The 17,726-nt window shown below is 37.2% G+C and overlaps 1 protein-coding gene across 6 annotated transcripts; it reads left to right on the top strand.

Annotated features, from left to right (window-relative positions):
- The first annotated feature begins 1,367 nt into the window (after nucleotides 1-1,367).
- On the top strand, nucleotides 1,368-16,560 carry pde9ac (phosphodiesterase 9ac). 6 transcript variants are annotated; one of them, XM_066662784.1, is made up of 21 exons: nucleotides 1,368-2,575; nucleotides 2,748-3,846; nucleotides 4,200-4,327; nucleotides 6,909-6,979; nucleotides 7,127-7,204; nucleotides 7,301-7,344; nucleotides 7,498-7,552; nucleotides 7,662-7,732; nucleotides 7,885-7,975; nucleotides 9,455-9,536; nucleotides 9,629-9,703; nucleotides 9,822-9,908; nucleotides 11,572-11,676; nucleotides 11,805-11,887; nucleotides 12,540-12,696; nucleotides 13,076-13,189; nucleotides 13,373-13,477; nucleotides 13,561-13,689; nucleotides 14,358-14,453; nucleotides 14,827-14,904; nucleotides 15,719-16,560. In XM_066662784.1, the coding sequence occupies exons 3-20, from the start codon at nucleotides 4,259-4,261 to the stop codon at nucleotides 14,875-14,877; spliced, it is 1,563 nt and encodes a 520-aa protein (XP_066518881.1). In that variant the 5' UTR covers nucleotides 1,368-2,575; nucleotides 2,748-3,846; nucleotides 4,200-4,258; the 3' UTR covers nucleotides 14,878-14,904; nucleotides 15,719-16,560. The 6 variants fall into 6 exon arrangements, with proteins under 6 accessions (XP_066518881.1, XP_066518891.1, XP_066518901.1 ...); XM_066662794.1 differs by having other exon boundaries at nucleotides 4,243-4,327; XM_066662804.1 differs by lacking the exon at nucleotides 14,827-14,904 and having other exon boundaries at nucleotides 4,152-4,327.
- The last annotated feature ends 1,166 nt before the right edge of the window (nucleotides 16,561-17,726 follow it).

Below are 17,726 nucleotides of genomic sequence, written 5' to 3' on the forward strand. Positions count from 1 at the left end.
AAGACAACATCTGTCACAGGTGTATGTGCTCTTTATTCTTTATTTAGCTTCGTGTAGGGACCGGTTTATGCTACATAAGCCATGTTGTCAAAGACGGTGCTTAAAAAAACAAACATCCACAGTCTGGTTCAAACTTGGGAACAATTCCTAACTAAAAGTACCTTGCAAAACATTTGATTTGAAAACACATACATTTGAAATTATGATATTAATTAAGTTTAATGAAACCAAATAAAAAACAACAAAAGAACTGGCGAAGGTGGTGGAGGCATCAGCGCCAAAGTGTTAAAATCTATCGACCGTTAAGTCAGTTCTACATTACTGTCTGTGTCCTGAAAGGCTGCAAAAACAAAAAAGCCCTACATCGCCAGTATTTAAATGTCAGACTAAAATATATATTTTCTCTAGGAGTTTTATTTCAGATTAAAAATATATAAAAGTTTGGTGATAATGTTTAGCACTGTGTATGGTGGAAAGACAATGTGGTTTTAAGTCCAAATAATAGCATCTACCAAAAATGGAAACTTGTTCACAAATGGATCTTCCACTGGACAGTCATCTTAATTTTGCTCATTAAAGACTAAGCATCACTTAATGGACCTCCATGAATATTTCACATTATTTTAGTTACTGACATATATAAGTATGAATTAAAATGAAAATAGCATGCTTAATTTGCTTTAAAACTGACAATTTTATTAAATTGACTGAAAAACCCGAGCTCGCTACGGAATTTCTTGAACGCAACCGTGACGTCACTAATACCGTTATGACTGACTCTTATGACAGTATCTAGCTAGCTAAATAACAAACATTACTCATGACAATAGCCTAGCAATAACGGTCTTTGAAACCTTATTCCTTGAATTAGTAAGAAATAACATGTTTTCTGACTATCAATAAACACAAGTTAGGAACTCAAATTCCACTCTATTTATTTATTTGACACTTTCATATAGTTGGTGCTTAGCCTTTAACATTGCTCCAAAGTCATGACAAAATGACTTAAGGACATCAAGGTGGATTTGTTGGAGTTTCAATGAAAAATCGTGGTCTGGACCCTATAGAAAGTTTGTGGGACATTTTTCTAGCTTGAAGAAATGTCCACTTTTTTCTGGCCAGACCTGAAAAAATTAGTTAGACAGCCCAACAAACCTGTATGGTGTTCTGATGAAGGAATGTTTCCAAAAGGTATGGCCAGAAGCTTGTGCAAGCTATGCATTTTGATTTGCATTAATCAATTAAATGCCAAGCCACCATATTCTAACAAAATGGGTGTAAACTTTCGTTCATTGAAAATCTGATATCATTTACTTTATTATTTATATTATTTAGTGTTTAAAAGGTTTTAGTTTTGAGCTGTATTTTCTATTCTGCCTTTAGATTTGAACTGAAAACATCACTTGATCTTTCTTTTTGTTAGTTGCATATAATTTGAACTCTTTGCTACTAACGAATACATGAATATTTGTTTCCTGCATCATTCATCAATAAATCAGCCAACATTGACCAAACTAGCTACTGGCTGCAAGCCACACTTGCAAGTCATTGTTATAAAATATAAAATATATCCATCAGAATACATAAAAATAGTGATAAAGGCTCGATGAAACAAGTTACATTAAAGGTAGCAAAATGAGCACATAGAATTACATATTTCACCCTCTTATTATTCTATTCTAAACTATTATTCTGACAATCCGTGAAGTGTTGCAGTGCTAGAAGTTAAGTTGCCTATGGAAAAGTTCCCACTATGGAAAATAATTTGATTACAGTTACGCCTCAGGGTTAAAGACTAGACTGAACCTCTTCATATTGAGGGCACTTTTCCAAGGCCATAAGTGCTATTTTAGAATCATGATTATGCAGAATGGCTCTAATCAGCACTCATGGAAACAGGCCAGAGGAGCAACTCTAATCAAACATAAAAATATGGGGCCAAATGAAGTTACATTAAGTGCATAACCTGTGATTGGGTCTAAAATAAACAGAATATATTTCTGAATGATTTTTAAATAGCATCAAGTGGTCTCTTTATACCTGCAGAAATTATGAATGTATTATGTTTAGACCCTTTTAATCCAGATTTGATTCAACAGTATAGTTGTGGGATAGAAGGCACGGTTAGTTCATTCTGAAGATCAGTTTCACCTTGACTTGCCAGAGGTGCCACAATGAGCACCACCTTCTTTTTTATCTTTGAGATCACAGCACAAGTGTAGAAAGCTGTACCTATTGAGGTGCTACACCAAGTAACAAAAGAAGAATTTTTCAGGCAAGGCTTTCATGAAGATTACACATTAGGGATTTTGAGGAGAGCGAGGAAAAGATAAAAGGGGCCCATAAGAGGAGTCTTCCATATTCCTGGCCTCATCTGAACCTGAGCCACAGCCATGTTAGCCCGCCATAAAGCCCCCTGTCTCATTATCAGCATAGTGTCTTTCTCTCAGATCTCCAGCTGAACACCTTTTTGTTATTGAAATATGACTGAACGCCTCGCCTTTGTCCCCTGATTAATTGCAGCCACTCACATCCCTGATTACTCGACGTGTGCCTGACTAATCTGCTGGATTGGGTAAGCATCACCCAGCTGACAATTCTGTTCTCACTGCAAGGCTCTGTGTTGCTTTAAGACAAATTGTTTGCCATGAAAAAAAATGGTAGATTAATTCTATGAAGATGCTATAATATTAGTGTTGGTACTGATACTGAAATGTTGTGTATTTTTTGTTCCCAATTTTTTTCAGATGTGTATAACTTCTTGTAACTTTTGCTAACTTCAGGAGAAATCAATTGATCTTAAAAGCCACTCATGGAAGGTGGTCTGGTCAGCCAAGGCAGCCTACTCCTCTTGGTAATGACTTTTCTAGGCAATGATCCCGATCTCCCTGTGATATTGGTGGTGTAGACAGACTCAGTGAATGGAGGTGTAATAAAGTGTGTGTTCCCTCAGGGAGGAGGTTAATTAGAAAAGGGCTCCTGAGCAGGCTCACTCTTGCCTCTGTTGCTGACACTCCAATACTGTCCTCACAAGTGCTGCTAATGACCCAGCCATACATGCCAAAAGCTCTTTTCGATCACAAGGGCCCTGGTGATAAAAGCAAAGCTTGTAAGCTTGGCTTCTGATTTCTGTTTGTGCCTTTTGTTCTGGAGCATCTTGGTCTGATTCATGCCTACTGAAAATATGATTCAAGAGAACTTTTCCACTGTCCCACCGGGGGTTGCTTTGAATTCAGAATGTCCCTGGTTTTCATTTCTAAGAGATCTGACTAGGACATCTCTTATTTAGTATCTAGGGAGAAGCAGTAATTGGAGAGCAACACATTCCTGTTTATTTTACTCTGCTGTGCATTATAGATGTAGGAGCAGTGCATAACAATACTGACAATAAGCATACAGTGAACATGAGTACATTTTCATTATGCTGAAGGAACATTTCTTTTGAGATAAAGAGCCTTTGCCACAGAATTATATTCACACAAAAAATGATGCATTGTATCTGTTAAAATGCCCACATTAAATCACATTCCATATTGAACCTACTACATGTAAAAAGCCATCAATAATCTCTAGTGAAACTTGTCAGCTCCTTCTAAATGTATAAAAACTGGCTGCAACTGTTACCAAAGAAATTCGACAGAGACAAGGCAGCCCACTCTCTCACCCTTAGTAACAGTCCCCTGGCAACCAACACAGAGCGGCAATTACATTCAGTCCTTCAATACCCCATCCACCAGACCCCCCCCCCCTCTCTCTCTCTGGCTATTAAGCTCCATGCTTAGCACCTTTATAACTGAGGGGCTTCTGCACATGACACGAGAGATCGACACAGCCAATACAGCTCAGGTAAGAGAATATGACTGTTTTTAAAAACACGTTCTAAAGTAATGTGTGATGATGCAGAACACGTACTTCTGTGTTGGAATTGTTTATGAATAGATATAATGTGATAATCATAGCATATGATTGATGCTACATTTTAAAAACCTATAACTTGTTTAAGGAAAATAATATATTTAAAGTCATTGATGAAATTGCATGTAATGCTGATGAAGGATGAACTTTCATTCAGTTGAATATCAGTGAAAGTCTCTACTGACAGCATACATCACAATCTGATTTTAACTCTGGATTTTTAAAACACTTTTTAGTGTTTGGTGATCTTCATCTGTGCATTCATTGGTGGATCTTATCTTAAGAAAATCAGTATAGGAGCTCATAGTTCCTCCCATCACATCACAGAGCCAGCGCTGCAAGCATGGGCTCAGGCTCCTCGTCCTACATCACCAAATCCATCTACTTGGACGTGGATGGCAAAGTGCAGAAGGTGGGTTGTGTGTTCCTCTGAGTATTTTGGTCCATTTACCAATGGCCTCGCATATCGGAATAAATACTGCATATGATACTATTTAACAGCTATTACAGAGGACTTGCTCAGTGCCACGGGAATAATTTAATGAATGTGGGGAAAAAAAGAAGCAAATGTTAGTTGTGATTATTTTTATAACTATAAAGCTTACTCTACTTTATGTATAGTAAGTTTATGTCTTACTGATGATAAACATACAGTTAAATGATATGCCATAGAATTAAGACTAATTATTAAGTGCTGGTTTTCAAACATATAGTCTTTAAATTGTTAATAATCTTTAGATTAAAATGGCTCACATTTGTTACAATGCATCGAGCGTAAAATGTTAGATCAGACTGAAAAATGACTCTTTTCTATCCTGTAACAAATCTGTCCTGAAAAAGCACACACTCATACTCATGGCATATTATATTATTAGCTATGTATTACTTTTTGTAGGATATTACAGTGAATGAGTATTTTAAGGATTTTGACCTACTTTTAGGTGGTAATCTTAAGTGTAGGGCTTCAATTAAATATACCTCATTTTCAAAATATTAGACTGGTATCAGGAACAGAAAATCTGTACTGTGCCATTTCTAACTGTAGATCTTTTTTTAAGCCCAATGGATCAGTATGTTTAAACCATTTCCTATATATAGGTCAGCAAACTTTCAGTCCTTTGGGAAAGAGCATTGATAGGCATGTACAGGAATAGCAGTGAGATGAGATTAAAAGCGAAGCTGGTAATGGCCTGTCCCACAGGTGTCAGTGGCATAATAGTCTGCAGTGACACCTGCTACTAGCACGCTCAGTTTGAGCCTCCATTGTCAGTTCTCCTCAGGTGCACTTCCCAAAGGAAAGGGCTGAAAAGCAGTAAGAGACTGTGGTAAAGGTGGCTACCATTTACACCGGTGTAGTATTCTATACGGTGTTCACACTAAACCCATTGCACTCTGTGCTTGAGAAACTTGTTAATATTTCCATGAAAAGAATAGCTAAATAAACCAAAAAATAAATTATGTTCTATTTATATTTATGTTCTATTTGTATTAATGTTTGGGCACGTTTTGTATTTATTTGATGAATTCAGTATGGGTGTGTTTGTGCCTGGGGTTGTTTCTCCCATTGTTACTCTCATTGTCCATTTTCTCAACTCTACTGCCCATGTAGGTGTACTTTGTGGATCTACAATTACACACTGTTTTCACTTTTTGCTTTGCTTGTTTGCCCCCTGTTCTTCAATGGTCAGCACCCACACGGGTCCGCTACAGAGCAGTATGGTTTGGGTGATGGATCATTCTCAGCGCTGCAGTGTCACTGACATTGTGGTGATTTCTTACTCTGTGTTACACTGGTATGAGTGGATCAGGCACAGCTTTGCTGCTGGAATTTTTAAACACTGTGCGAGACCCCTACCACTACAGTTGCTCATCTGTGGCTCCAGCACCACAGTGTCTGATCCACTTGTGCCAACACAACACATACTAACACACCACCACCACATGAGTCTCACCACCCAAATCATACCAACTTGGTGGAGGTCCTGGCCATTGAAGAACAGGTTTAAAAAAAAGGAGGCTAACAAATTATGCAGAGCAAAACATGGAATACAGTCTAATTTTAGATCTAGTAAGTGCACTTACAATCAAGGTCATTTTTATGTTGTCTGATTATAAAACGTATGATTATTTTATGTTTATTTCCTTCTCATATACAGATACAGTTGCAGAGATATCAGGTTCAGTTATGACAGTGATGATATACAGTACATGTGCTTGTATAACTGTGAAACACAAACAACCAGAGCCAAGTGTGTGCTGGATGTGACAGATGTCCACTCTAAAATAGACATGCTGGAGCTGAGTGAGCTTGTCTTCCACACCTGCACACCATTGTCTCACATCCCAGTCGACCCACAGAGAGACCCTAATGAAACTAAAATAGCCTGTTTATCTTCAGGAATGGTTATCTCATTAACAGCCTTTCAAACATTCTCACTGACAAATTGTTCTCTGATTATGAGCAGCCATAACTGACATATAACATATTTGATTTATTATATGCTTGGCCTCTGGCTACTGCAGTATAAAAGTGATTTTAGTGGTTACATTAACCCTTTCACTTCATGTCTCTATGATACCATTGTTGTTTTACTAAGATATTTACATATAATTAGTATAACTAATTACTGTACAGTCAAAAAAGACAAAAATAAATAAATACATAAATAAATAAATAAAATGTTAGGTTTCAAATCAAGTTTCTAAAGGCATATTTGGTTATTTTAAAAATTCAAAATACCATTTCCAGAGGAGTATAATCATCCTACATACATACATATATATATATATATATATATATATATATATATATATAAAGAGAGAGAGAGAGAGAGAGAGAGGGCCAAATGTATGTGGGACAACTTTGTTCAGCCTGACTCTATGGGCTAACCTGTATTTGGATGTTTTTAAGAAGTTCTTTTGCATTTTATGGGATTCTAACTTATCAGATGATGAAGACACTAAATGTATATAAAGCTGTCTTGTTTTTGTAGGTGTTGTTCAGTCGTCACTGCAGTCCGTGTGACATTAAAGAACTGCTGTGTTCCTCTTCCAATATTCCCAGGTTTGTTGCCTGCATTAATATTTCTCAAAATACATTCAAATATCACATAATGATTTGTATGTCATGGCATTTTAGTCTGTTATTAAGATCTAGGTCTTGCATGGTGCCAAAGGCTAAGCAAGATTCGAAATTCTCATCTCTCTACAGGAACACAGCTATAATGCTGGTGGACCCTGAAGGAGCCTTAGTGTCCATTGATCCCACCATGCCCACCAACTCTCCAAAGTAACTACATTGCTTTAAGGCTAAATTACCATACTGTAGATTTGCATTGTGATAACTGAAATTATTTATATTTTTTATATAACTCCCTCTTTACAGTTCCCTCTATAAAGTCATTCCATTGTCTACCAGTCAGCTGGGAGGTAACACAAAATACACCCCAATTTCTAAGAAAGTTCTCATTTTAACCTTTACCATTGATGTTTATTGGCCTGGGAGACTATTCCCTCACACTTGTGCTTAGAGTTGAGTTTAGCCCCGGCTGTGATTTATAGCCTGTTTGCTTCCCTACACAGAGAAGGAAGACATGTTTCAGAACGTGTTATCGCAGGTGGCGGAACAGTTCAGCAGGTAACGGCTGTGTTTGTTTTCCCATAGAAAGCACTCTGGAGCGTGAGCTTTCACAACTGTTATACTGACTGTGCACTGTGTGTCTGAAAAATCGGTTGTTTCTTTCTAGGGCCTTTAGGATCAACGAATTGAAAACTGAAGTTACCACTAGGCTGGCTATGCTGGAGAAGAGAGTGGAGCGTAAGGATTACAAACACATCTAATATGCGTGTACTTTTAGTAAAGCAGAGATGCATCTGTTTTGTCAGTAGTGTTACTTATTTAAATGATACTTACTTACAGCAGCTATTACAATGCTGAATTTGTATTGTGCTGTTGGGATGTCTTCTCAGTGGAGGGTCTTAAGGTTGTGGAGATTGAAAAGTGCAGGAACGACCTAAAGAAGCTGAGAGATGAGATGACCTCCAAAGGGGGAGGAGGAAGGTAAACAGTTTTAATATTAATTTCTAATAATATGTTCTGGAATTCTTTCAAATCAAACCCAATATATAACTCAACAGTACAACAAATTTGATATAAGGAATGGTTTGGCAAGGCAGCTTGGGATTCTCGATGGCCCTGTTAACACTTTGATTTACTACCTGATCAACATGATCTGTTCATGTATAAGTTTATCATCCAATCAAGCCACTATACGTTTACACTTTTTTAAAAAACCCAGATGGTCCTAAGATGTCAGGTGCAGTCTAATGCTGTGTTTAAGTACTGTCGGTTTTATCATAAAAACAAGTTTCCCACCAATAGGCAGAGCATGAATACCTTCTGAAATCAGACACATTGAAATATTTGATGCATCTCTAGCCAAGTTGTGTCATAAATGCTATTTTCTAGATGTTTGAACAGTCCATCAACAGTACTAACACAAATAGTAATGTAGAGTTTGTAGTTAATTCTAATAGTAGCACAATTCTCTCAACATCTACAATGAAAAAATGTTATTTTGCTATAATTGTGTTCAAAAACACCTGTATACTGTCAGAAATAGGGTACAGTACAGGTACATTTTTGGTCACTAAAGGTACAAATAGTGTAAATGTGCATTTAAAGGTACAGTACTGGTTTTAGGTTTGAGTTCATGTTATGTTCCCTAACTAAAGGCACGGAATATGTACCCTTGAGGGTACCACCACTGTTTTTCTGACAGTGCAGAAAGGCTAAAATCAACAAGACACAGTTTCATATAAAGCTTGACAGCATCAATGTTTGTCAGGATCATGACAGCTTGCTCTGAATACATTTCAATCTCAAACATGGTTACAGCATCCACATCCAGAGCATGTTTGAATGTAAAATGAAAACAAGGCCAAGGATTTAATTACACTTGAACAGCTGGTGAAGCTAATCATTCAAGTAGGAGATTCTGGAATTGCCTCATGTACCTGGCACATTTCCCAATGTTCATAAGAAAAGACAAAGCTCAGTACATATTCTCTATATTATTTTTTTTTATTTAAATCTCTGTGGTGAGTGTATCTTGTACAAGCGACCACACTGTCAGAAAATTTGTCACTGTGGTGGTACCTTTTGCTGTCTCTGTGGTGGTACCCTCAAGGGTACATATTTGTACTTTTAATTAGGGAACATAATTGTACCTTATTCTATTATAATTGTAGATTTTTAAATTGTGTTGATTTCCCCATTCTCATATCCAGGACTTATTTGTTTGACACAGTTCTATAATTAAAATTACAAATATTCACCTCTCCTTCTGGAGAAGAGAATGTAATGTACCTTTAGGGAACACAACTGGACTTGTAAACAGTGTTGTACCTTTAAAGGTACATTTACACTGTTTGTACCTTTAGTGACCAATAATGTACCTTTACAGTACCTTTTTATGAGAGTGCAATATGGAGTAATGTTTACCTTCTGGTACATATAACTCCCCTATTTCCTTTTCAGGGTTAACTGTCCGTGTAAGTACAACTTCTCAGACGATGGAAAGAAATTAACCCCTAGACGTGACGTCCCCAGCTATCCAAAGGTGCTTTGACTTTCAACACAAAACATTTTGAATGAATCACAAATCCTGGATGAAAAAAAATCAATCCTCACACCCATTTTTTATCTCCTCAGTACACACTCTCTCAGGAGACGATTGAAGCTCTGAAAAAGCCTACTTTTGATGTCTGGCACTGGGAGCACAACGAAGTGAGTCTGACCCAAAGGAATGTAAATATTTAGACTTCTGATCATTTCTGTGTTAGCTGTATGGACTGTTTGCTTTGCATTGGCGCGCAACAATTTATGATTTTTTTATATGTTTCAGATGCTCAGCTGCTTGGAGTACATGTACCATGACTTAGGCCTGGTGAAGGAGTTCAACATGAATCCCATTACTCTCAAACGTTGGCTGGTAAAAGTATAATTTTAACCCCTTGAACACCAGAATTACTGTTAGGCAATTCTTTAAAAAACATTCAAATAATTACTATACACTGTCAGAAGCTTTGTCACTGTGGTGGTACCCTTAAGGGAACATAATGGAACATTATTGTTCCTTATTCTATTATAATTCTAGATATTAAAATTGTGTTGATTTCATATGCCCCATTCTCTTCTCCTGGACTTTTTTTTTTTTTTTTTTTGACACATTTCGATAATGAAAGCTTACAAATGTTCACCCATCCTTCTAGAGAAGAGAATGTAATGCACATTTAGGGAACACAACTGTACTTTTAAACACTGTTGTACCTTTAAAGGTACAATTACACTGTTTGTACCTTTAGTAACCAATAATGTACCTCTACTGTACAATTTTTTCAGAGAGTGTAAAGACTATGAAACTAACATGTACATTGTTTTCTCATGAGAGTGAAAAACTAAGGTGTGGGCCCACATACAGGGCAGTTTGAGGTGTTAAGGTTATGTTCACATTACACATTTCTTATTCAGCTGCAAGTGCATGTTTACAAGTGGTCCTATGGGAAGTGGTCAGAATGCATGCACCTTTAATTGCTGCTGCTAGCGTTGTTTTGGTCAGGGTGCAGTAAAACTTAAACTTTTCAGAAAAACTCAGTGTTTACTTATTCATTATTTTCAGCTAACAAATCAGATTGAAGGTCAGAGGCTATTGGGGTGGGGGGAATAAATACATCGTCAGTGGTAAGGGCATATTTTTATTTTTATCTATATAGACAAATGTAGAATTAGGAATTAGGATGGTGTGTAGAAATTTGTGTAGCCATATGGTAGAGGAAATAACATTACATTGTTACTATTTTTTTGTTTTAATTCTGTGAGATTATTATTTGGACATTCTGGACAAGGTCATTAGTCATCAAAACCATTCTAACTCTTTCCACCCTCCAGACTACACAGCCTGCACAGCCCAGTGTTATGAGGTTTTATACCCTACCTTCCCACTGGCCACTGGACATAGACACTTATAGTTCATGTGAATTTGCTACAGAGTGTTCCATTATATTGTTAGCTACAAAGATAATGGTAATATTTTAAAATAATGGTACATTAATTAATGGTACTTTAGGCACTATTAGGTAATAAGACAAGAATAAGCACTAGTAAACAATTAAGAAATGTCACAATTAATCATTAATTAATAGAAACAAGGACTAGCGTTATTTTAATTTTTAACAAAATCCTAAAAAAATGGTAGTTAATGCTGGGTCTTTTTATTATCTTTACTTAATGATTAATTGTGACATTAATTAAGGTTTTTTACTGCCTTAAGTATCAAGAGTTAATATATCCTTATTTTAAAGTGTTACTGAGATTATACAAGCTATATGTGTGCAAATTATCAAAAATGGCCCCTTTTATCTTACTATAACTGGATTTACTATTGTAAAGAAATGTCTGGATATTTTTGACATGTATTGTACTTAAGCTGCTAGGGCTTGGTGGAAACAGATTTGTTTTAGTTACAGGGAACACTGTTTCCATGTACCTACACTGAACATAGCAATTCCTTCTGGAAAAAAGTGATTTTGTCTCTCTGGTTGGGTATCCATTTACAGGCCTTGTACAAAGCCTATGATTATCATATATTTTTTCAGCTTGCTATTCAGGAGAATTACCGTAGCAACCCCTTCCACAACTTTCGACATTGTTTCTGTGTGAGTCAGATGATGTATGGCATGATCCACCTCTGCAACCTTCAGGTGATAATTCTCACTGATGTAGTATGTTATAGTGTGATATAGTCTGATAGAGACACACAGATGCAGAGTGTGTGTATGTGCTTGTGCGTGCACGCTTGCATGCTTGCATGGATGTTTTTGATCCACAGGAAAAGCTCACACTGACAGACTTGGGCATTTTAATGACTGCTGCAATATGTCATGACTTGGACCACCCTGGGTACAATAACACGTAAGAATCTTTCAGTTCATTGACAGTTCACATGTTTAAATATTGCCAGCTGCACTAAAATAAGATGTACTACAAGTTAAGGTTTTAGAGAATAATCAATCGCCCTCTTGATTCAGATATAATGAAAAAATCCACAAATGTTTCTGTCCACCCTTCCACTATGAGAAATCCCAGGCTATGAGTTTGAAAGAATGTGTAGCTGTTAAGAAACTGTAATACAGTGATACTGAATATAGAAACAATGCCAAATCAAACAGAAAAGAGCTGATGTTTTTAATGCTTTGACCAACACAGCCTTCAGATATTAGAATTATCTAATGTGCATTGGATTAATTGATAATAAAATGCAGCAAGATTCCAAGACTGTACTTTGGGATATATTAAAATCTCTGTACATTTATTTGCAAAACTGAATTTAGCTCTCCTAAAAAGATGTAATAAATGTGAACACACTAATTTTTGACATTTTTCCCTCAGATTAAAAAGTCCAATTTTGACTGAAAATGAAATAAATGATGGGTGGCCTCTGATTTTGCACAGAAATGTATTTTATGTGTAGCACATATATTACTAACTATAAAAATATATAAAATGTATGCTTTTATAAGTGTATATATAATCAGTGGATCATGCTCTGTGTCTTTTTTGCCAGGTACCAGATAAATGCCCGCACAGAGCTTGCAGTACGTTACAATGACATCTCTCCTCTGGAGAATCATCACTGTGCTGTGGCCTTCCAAATCCTTGCTTTACCTGAGTGCAACATCTTTGCCAACGTGGATCCTGAAACTTTTAAACAAATCCGCCAGGTAAGTCAACACATGCTGCCTCTGCACTTCGACCCTCTGCATCAACATACACAAAATAATTCAAAATGAATAGAAGATAAAAATGAATTTTGGACCCTTTATCTGAGGGCACCTGACAGGCATTGGCTTCCATTATTACCATATATCCACACTCTGATGTTTCTAAAGAGCAACCTTGTAAATCATACAAAACGGGTTAATCTTGAATGCTTTTCCTAGGGCATCTGACTTGACTCTTATTTGACTGAAAGGAAAAACATATAGCAATTATAAATACAATGCTTACATCTGACTTATAGAGTATAAGAGAGTTATCAGTAAAAGAGGTAGTAGGAAGTAGGAGAAGGTCATGTTTTACAGTATAACCCTTAACCTGCAGGCGATCATAACACTTATTTTGGCGACTGACATGGCCAGGCATGGGGAAATCTTGGACTCCTTCAAGCAAAAAGTGGACAACTTTGACTTCACCAATGAGGAGCATGTGACTTGTGTACGTACTCAAAGCTGCTGGGTGCATATCAGTGTTGAAAATACAGTAGTGTGATAGAGGCCCTTTGGCTTTTGTATCCCCATGGAGCTGGTACCCAGTGTGCCTGTACTAGCTGACTGATGAAAGCTGTTGACCCAGTCCCTGAAAGCCATCTTTGTGTCTCCTCCTGATGCGTGTGTGCAGCTGAAGATGGTCCTGATCAAATGCTGTGACATTTCCAATGAGGTCAGGCCCACGGAAGTGGCTGAGCCCTGGGTGGACTGCCTGCTGGAGGAGTACTTCATGCAGGTGCGGTGCAGTCCACTCTCGCCCCCACCTGCAGTGTTTTTTATAGGCTGTTGATAAAATCACTCCTGTGTGTTTCTGCTCAGAGTGACAGAGAGAAGTCTGAGGGCCTGCCGGTGGCTCCCTTTATGGACAGAGACAAAGTGACCAAACCTACTGCTCAGATTGGCTTCATTAAGTTTGTTCTCATCCCCATGTTTGAAACAGTCATGAAGGTATGGAGCAGAGCCTCAGTGCAAGCAATTTAAAAGGCAATTCCATTCATGTCTCAAAACTACTGTAACAAAAACAAGAAATCCTTTGATGATGAAACCTTTGAGGTAGAATGGTGATGATAAGACAAAGTTGGTGATAGGAACCAGACATCTGAAGCTTTTAATACTTCTAAAGTCTATCTCTCAGAAAGCTTTAACATGAAAAGGTTATGAATATGTTGCTTGATGCCTAAGATAAGATACTTACTTACTAAGGTCTCTTGATAAGATTTACCTTTTAAAAATTCTGGTGGAGAAAAGATAGACGTGTAGGTAAAAATAATACAAGTAAAGTCATTATTTGTATATTTTTAGGTGTACTTTTAAGCGGTATTTGTGTAACATTAAAGGTAAGTAGTACACAGCTAGATGACCATAGTTCTCTTCAGTGTCTGGTTTATCTAATTATGTATCCTTTCACATCAAAACACTTCAGTGATTATTATTTTAAACCTCAATTATTATATTACGAAAAGAAATGTTGTAAAACACGTGGAATTGTCTGTTAAGAGAACTAAATGTAATACACATTGTGTGTTGTTAAGATGTCTTCAGTTATCACAAATTTCTGTATTACATTGTTCCCCTGAGTTCAACTGGATATCATGTGTGTGTGGTTTTGTATACAGCTCTTCCCACAGATCGAGGAGATTATGGTGCAACCTCTGCGTGACTCCAGGGATCACTATGAGGAGCTCAAGCAGATTGACGATGCCATGACTGAGGTATAATATCTTCTGCTACCTCAAGTCATGTGTTTTCCAGCCTAATAGCCCACATGTGTACCGTATACCCATGGCTGCTTTTGGTCCTGGTGTGGTCTTAGAACAGTTCTCTCTAAGTACACAATATTCAGCATTTCTTTGGGTTGAACTTGAAGGTTTTTGGGGCTTATCCTTTGTAACCTTAGCTCCTCTCTGACTTGGTAAGACAGTATTGTGTGCCTTGTAAAGCCATTCACATACATACATCAAAAAAAAAAAAATGTCACTTTTTGTTGCAACTCCTTAGATATGTCCTCATCAGAAAATATTTAGCAAGCTGAATGCACTCTGTTCACCCTGTGCTAACATAAAGGTGTGTGTTTTGTTCAATGAGGCACAGAAGAAAAAAACAGAAAATATGTCATTAGGAGGGAAGAAGAATTAAGTTTTGCGGCAGACTGAGTGCTACCGTGTAAGTAGAGGCTCACACTGACTGTAGTGTGCTGAGTGCCTTCCACATCACTTCTAGCCTAGCTCTGAAGAAGCACTAAAAACGCCCTTTGCGTACATCTATGCCTGTAGAAAGAGCACTTAACTTCACTTTGTGACAGCATAAAGTTTTTTAAGGCACCCAGAAGCCCTTTTGTTCATCTACATTCTAATCTAGACAAGAATTTGTATTGCAAACCTTGTTGCTTACTGTTAGCAAATCCAGACTTGGTAATATTCTCACTCCTGAACACAAAGGTTCCTGAACATTGTCTTGATTTGTTGGTATGTTTTTAGGAATAACTTTGAATATACAAAGAAGAGTTGTAGCTTTCCTGTATATTAGATCAGGAATAGAGTATGTTGAGTAAAACAATGATTTTAAATTCAGTCACAAATGTGATTATTATTATTATTATTAATATTCATCTGAAAAATTGCTTCTTTCCGCGACCCAGAACTGGATAAGCAGTTAAAGATAATGAATGAATGAAAATTAGTTCTTTGAAGAGCTTGAATCAAAAGACTCCTCAGAACACCAGGGAACCTTTAGGTTCTGTTTGCATCTTAATTTATCAGAGTGCTGCTGTCACAAAGTGAATGAACCAACTGCTATTTTTATTAAACCCTTTTCTCTTTCTGTGCTGTGAAATAGCAGGGTGCACATGTATGCTGTCGCTTGTCAAACAGGTGGCTGATCACCAGACATGCTTGATTTTCCTCAGGATTGCCTGTGGCATAACTTTTACAGAGACTGAATATAGCTTTATTTATACTGTGTATTATTTTTGCCTCAGGGATCTTGCTTTCTGACCCGTTTCCGAAGTGGGAACAGAGCTCCGGTTTGAGCCTATAGAGAGAAGATCCACTCTGAAGTCTAAGTGGTGCTGAAGATGGCTGCTCCATTTGTTGAATCCAAAGAGGCATCTGAACTGCTCAGGCTACAGATCCATGACAAGGTTCAGCCATATAGACGCATGCTGGCAGAGTGCTAGACAGTAGGTCTGGTCATCTCCTCTGGCTGATTCTACTGTATGATCTCTTTGGGTATTGTCAGCGTATACACCAGCTTGGGTTTTTCATCCCTTAGTTTTGTTTGTGCACTCTTCAGCATTTTGGCATTACATATTCTGCAGTTAGTTCATTAGAATTTGCATTAAACATATACTATAAACTATTTAGTCAATGCAGCTTGATGTTCACCTTTTGCAAAACATTTCTTAGTATTTCTTCATCTCTAGGATAATTGTAATTACTTTCCCAATATTATCATGGCACCTGTAAAACACTCTATTAGATGTTGGATAGTGTCCATCAGCAAACGCACAGTTCCTATAAAACATGGGGAAGTGTAATGACACTTGATAAACACATCAGGATTCCAGCCTCTATTGCTTATCTGTATGATTATTTTAATGTTTACTGCAGCACAAAGTCAGTTGGGTGTGTTATATATGACTCAAAATGCATTAACTACATCATTTGATACAGGAATTTTAAATTTGCAGTTTATATTTTGAACTCACCAGATTTTTATGAATAACGTGTTTTTATTCTAGGCAAATGACCTCTGAAACTGAATGTTTAAAATTGAATTACTGATGTCATGTTGATTTATTTTTAATGAATTCCTCAGGGTAGCGCAATAAAGTCTCAACAATGAGTTCTTCCTCTAAGAAATCTGCCTGAGTAAAGCTGTGTTTTTGTTTGTACTCTTTCTGAAGTAAGTTCTTACTTTTAACTGTGCTCATCCTTGCTCTAACGAATATTATCAATGTCAGTGTATGTGTCTGTGTGTGGTGTGTGTGCACTCGAACAGCCTGGAGTGTCAGATTTAGGAAGTTTTAACATGGTTTAAATCAACATGGATATCTGAGGATAGAGCTTAGTGCAGCAAATTGAACCAAAACCCAGATCCAGTGGAATGACTAATATTCAGTCCCAAGTTTTCCCTCATTTGTAAAATCTGGGTATTTAGATGCGCAATACTGTCCAGTCGGCTCTAGTTATGTATTTTCAGATTTCCGTTTTATAATTTGTGACAGCCACATTAAAATTTCTGTCGCTCCAGGCTGTGAGCTACTTGTTGGAACTGGACTTCTTTGCCAGGATTGTGACTCTCACAGGTACCAATTAGTCAAATGAACAAATGCTGCTTTTGAAAGATTTTTTTTTCATCATTTGGACGCTCTACAAACCCAGCAGCGGGATACTATTACTCGGTTTATTACTGACATGCAATAATGTGGTTATGAAAGACATGTTAATGAGCTCACAACCATTTGTGTCACTTAGATAAAGGCAAACTGTTCTTGAATCAGATGCTGCTGCTATTTATGTTGCCAAGGTATAATTACAACCATCCACACCCAAAGTCTTTAGTTGCGTGCAAGTTGTATTTACATCCACCTGAAAGAATGCTCATATGGCAAATAATAAGCACCTGAGACGAAAAGGTGATGAGGATATGAAGCATCAGTTTCCAAATGTGTGGTACAGAATACAAACATGGCGAATGAAGTGCATAGAATCTGCAGTTTAACGACTAAATAACAGCACTGCACATCTGCAGGTTAAGAGTGGGAAATAACTGCATTTCCATTGATTCTGTCAATGAAAAACGCAAATAGGGTTGAGGATTTAAAGGCTTTCTGTGTGTGTTCCACTCCACTGGGTGGCACTATTTCCACAGCAGCATTTGCCAAATACACCTGTGCCTATCTTTTTAAAAGCGTTTCATCACATCTCTTATCTTCTTTTCTGCTTAGTCCATTTCAGGATTGCAATGTCAACAAGGCAAGCAAA

Source organism: Hoplias malabaricus, chromosome 1, assembly GCF_029633855.1.
Source record: "Hoplias malabaricus isolate fHopMal1 chromosome 1, fHopMal1.hap1, whole genome shotgun sequence".
Classification (NCBI taxonomy): Eukaryota; Metazoa; Chordata; class Actinopteri; order Characiformes; family Erythrinidae; genus Hoplias; species Hoplias malabaricus.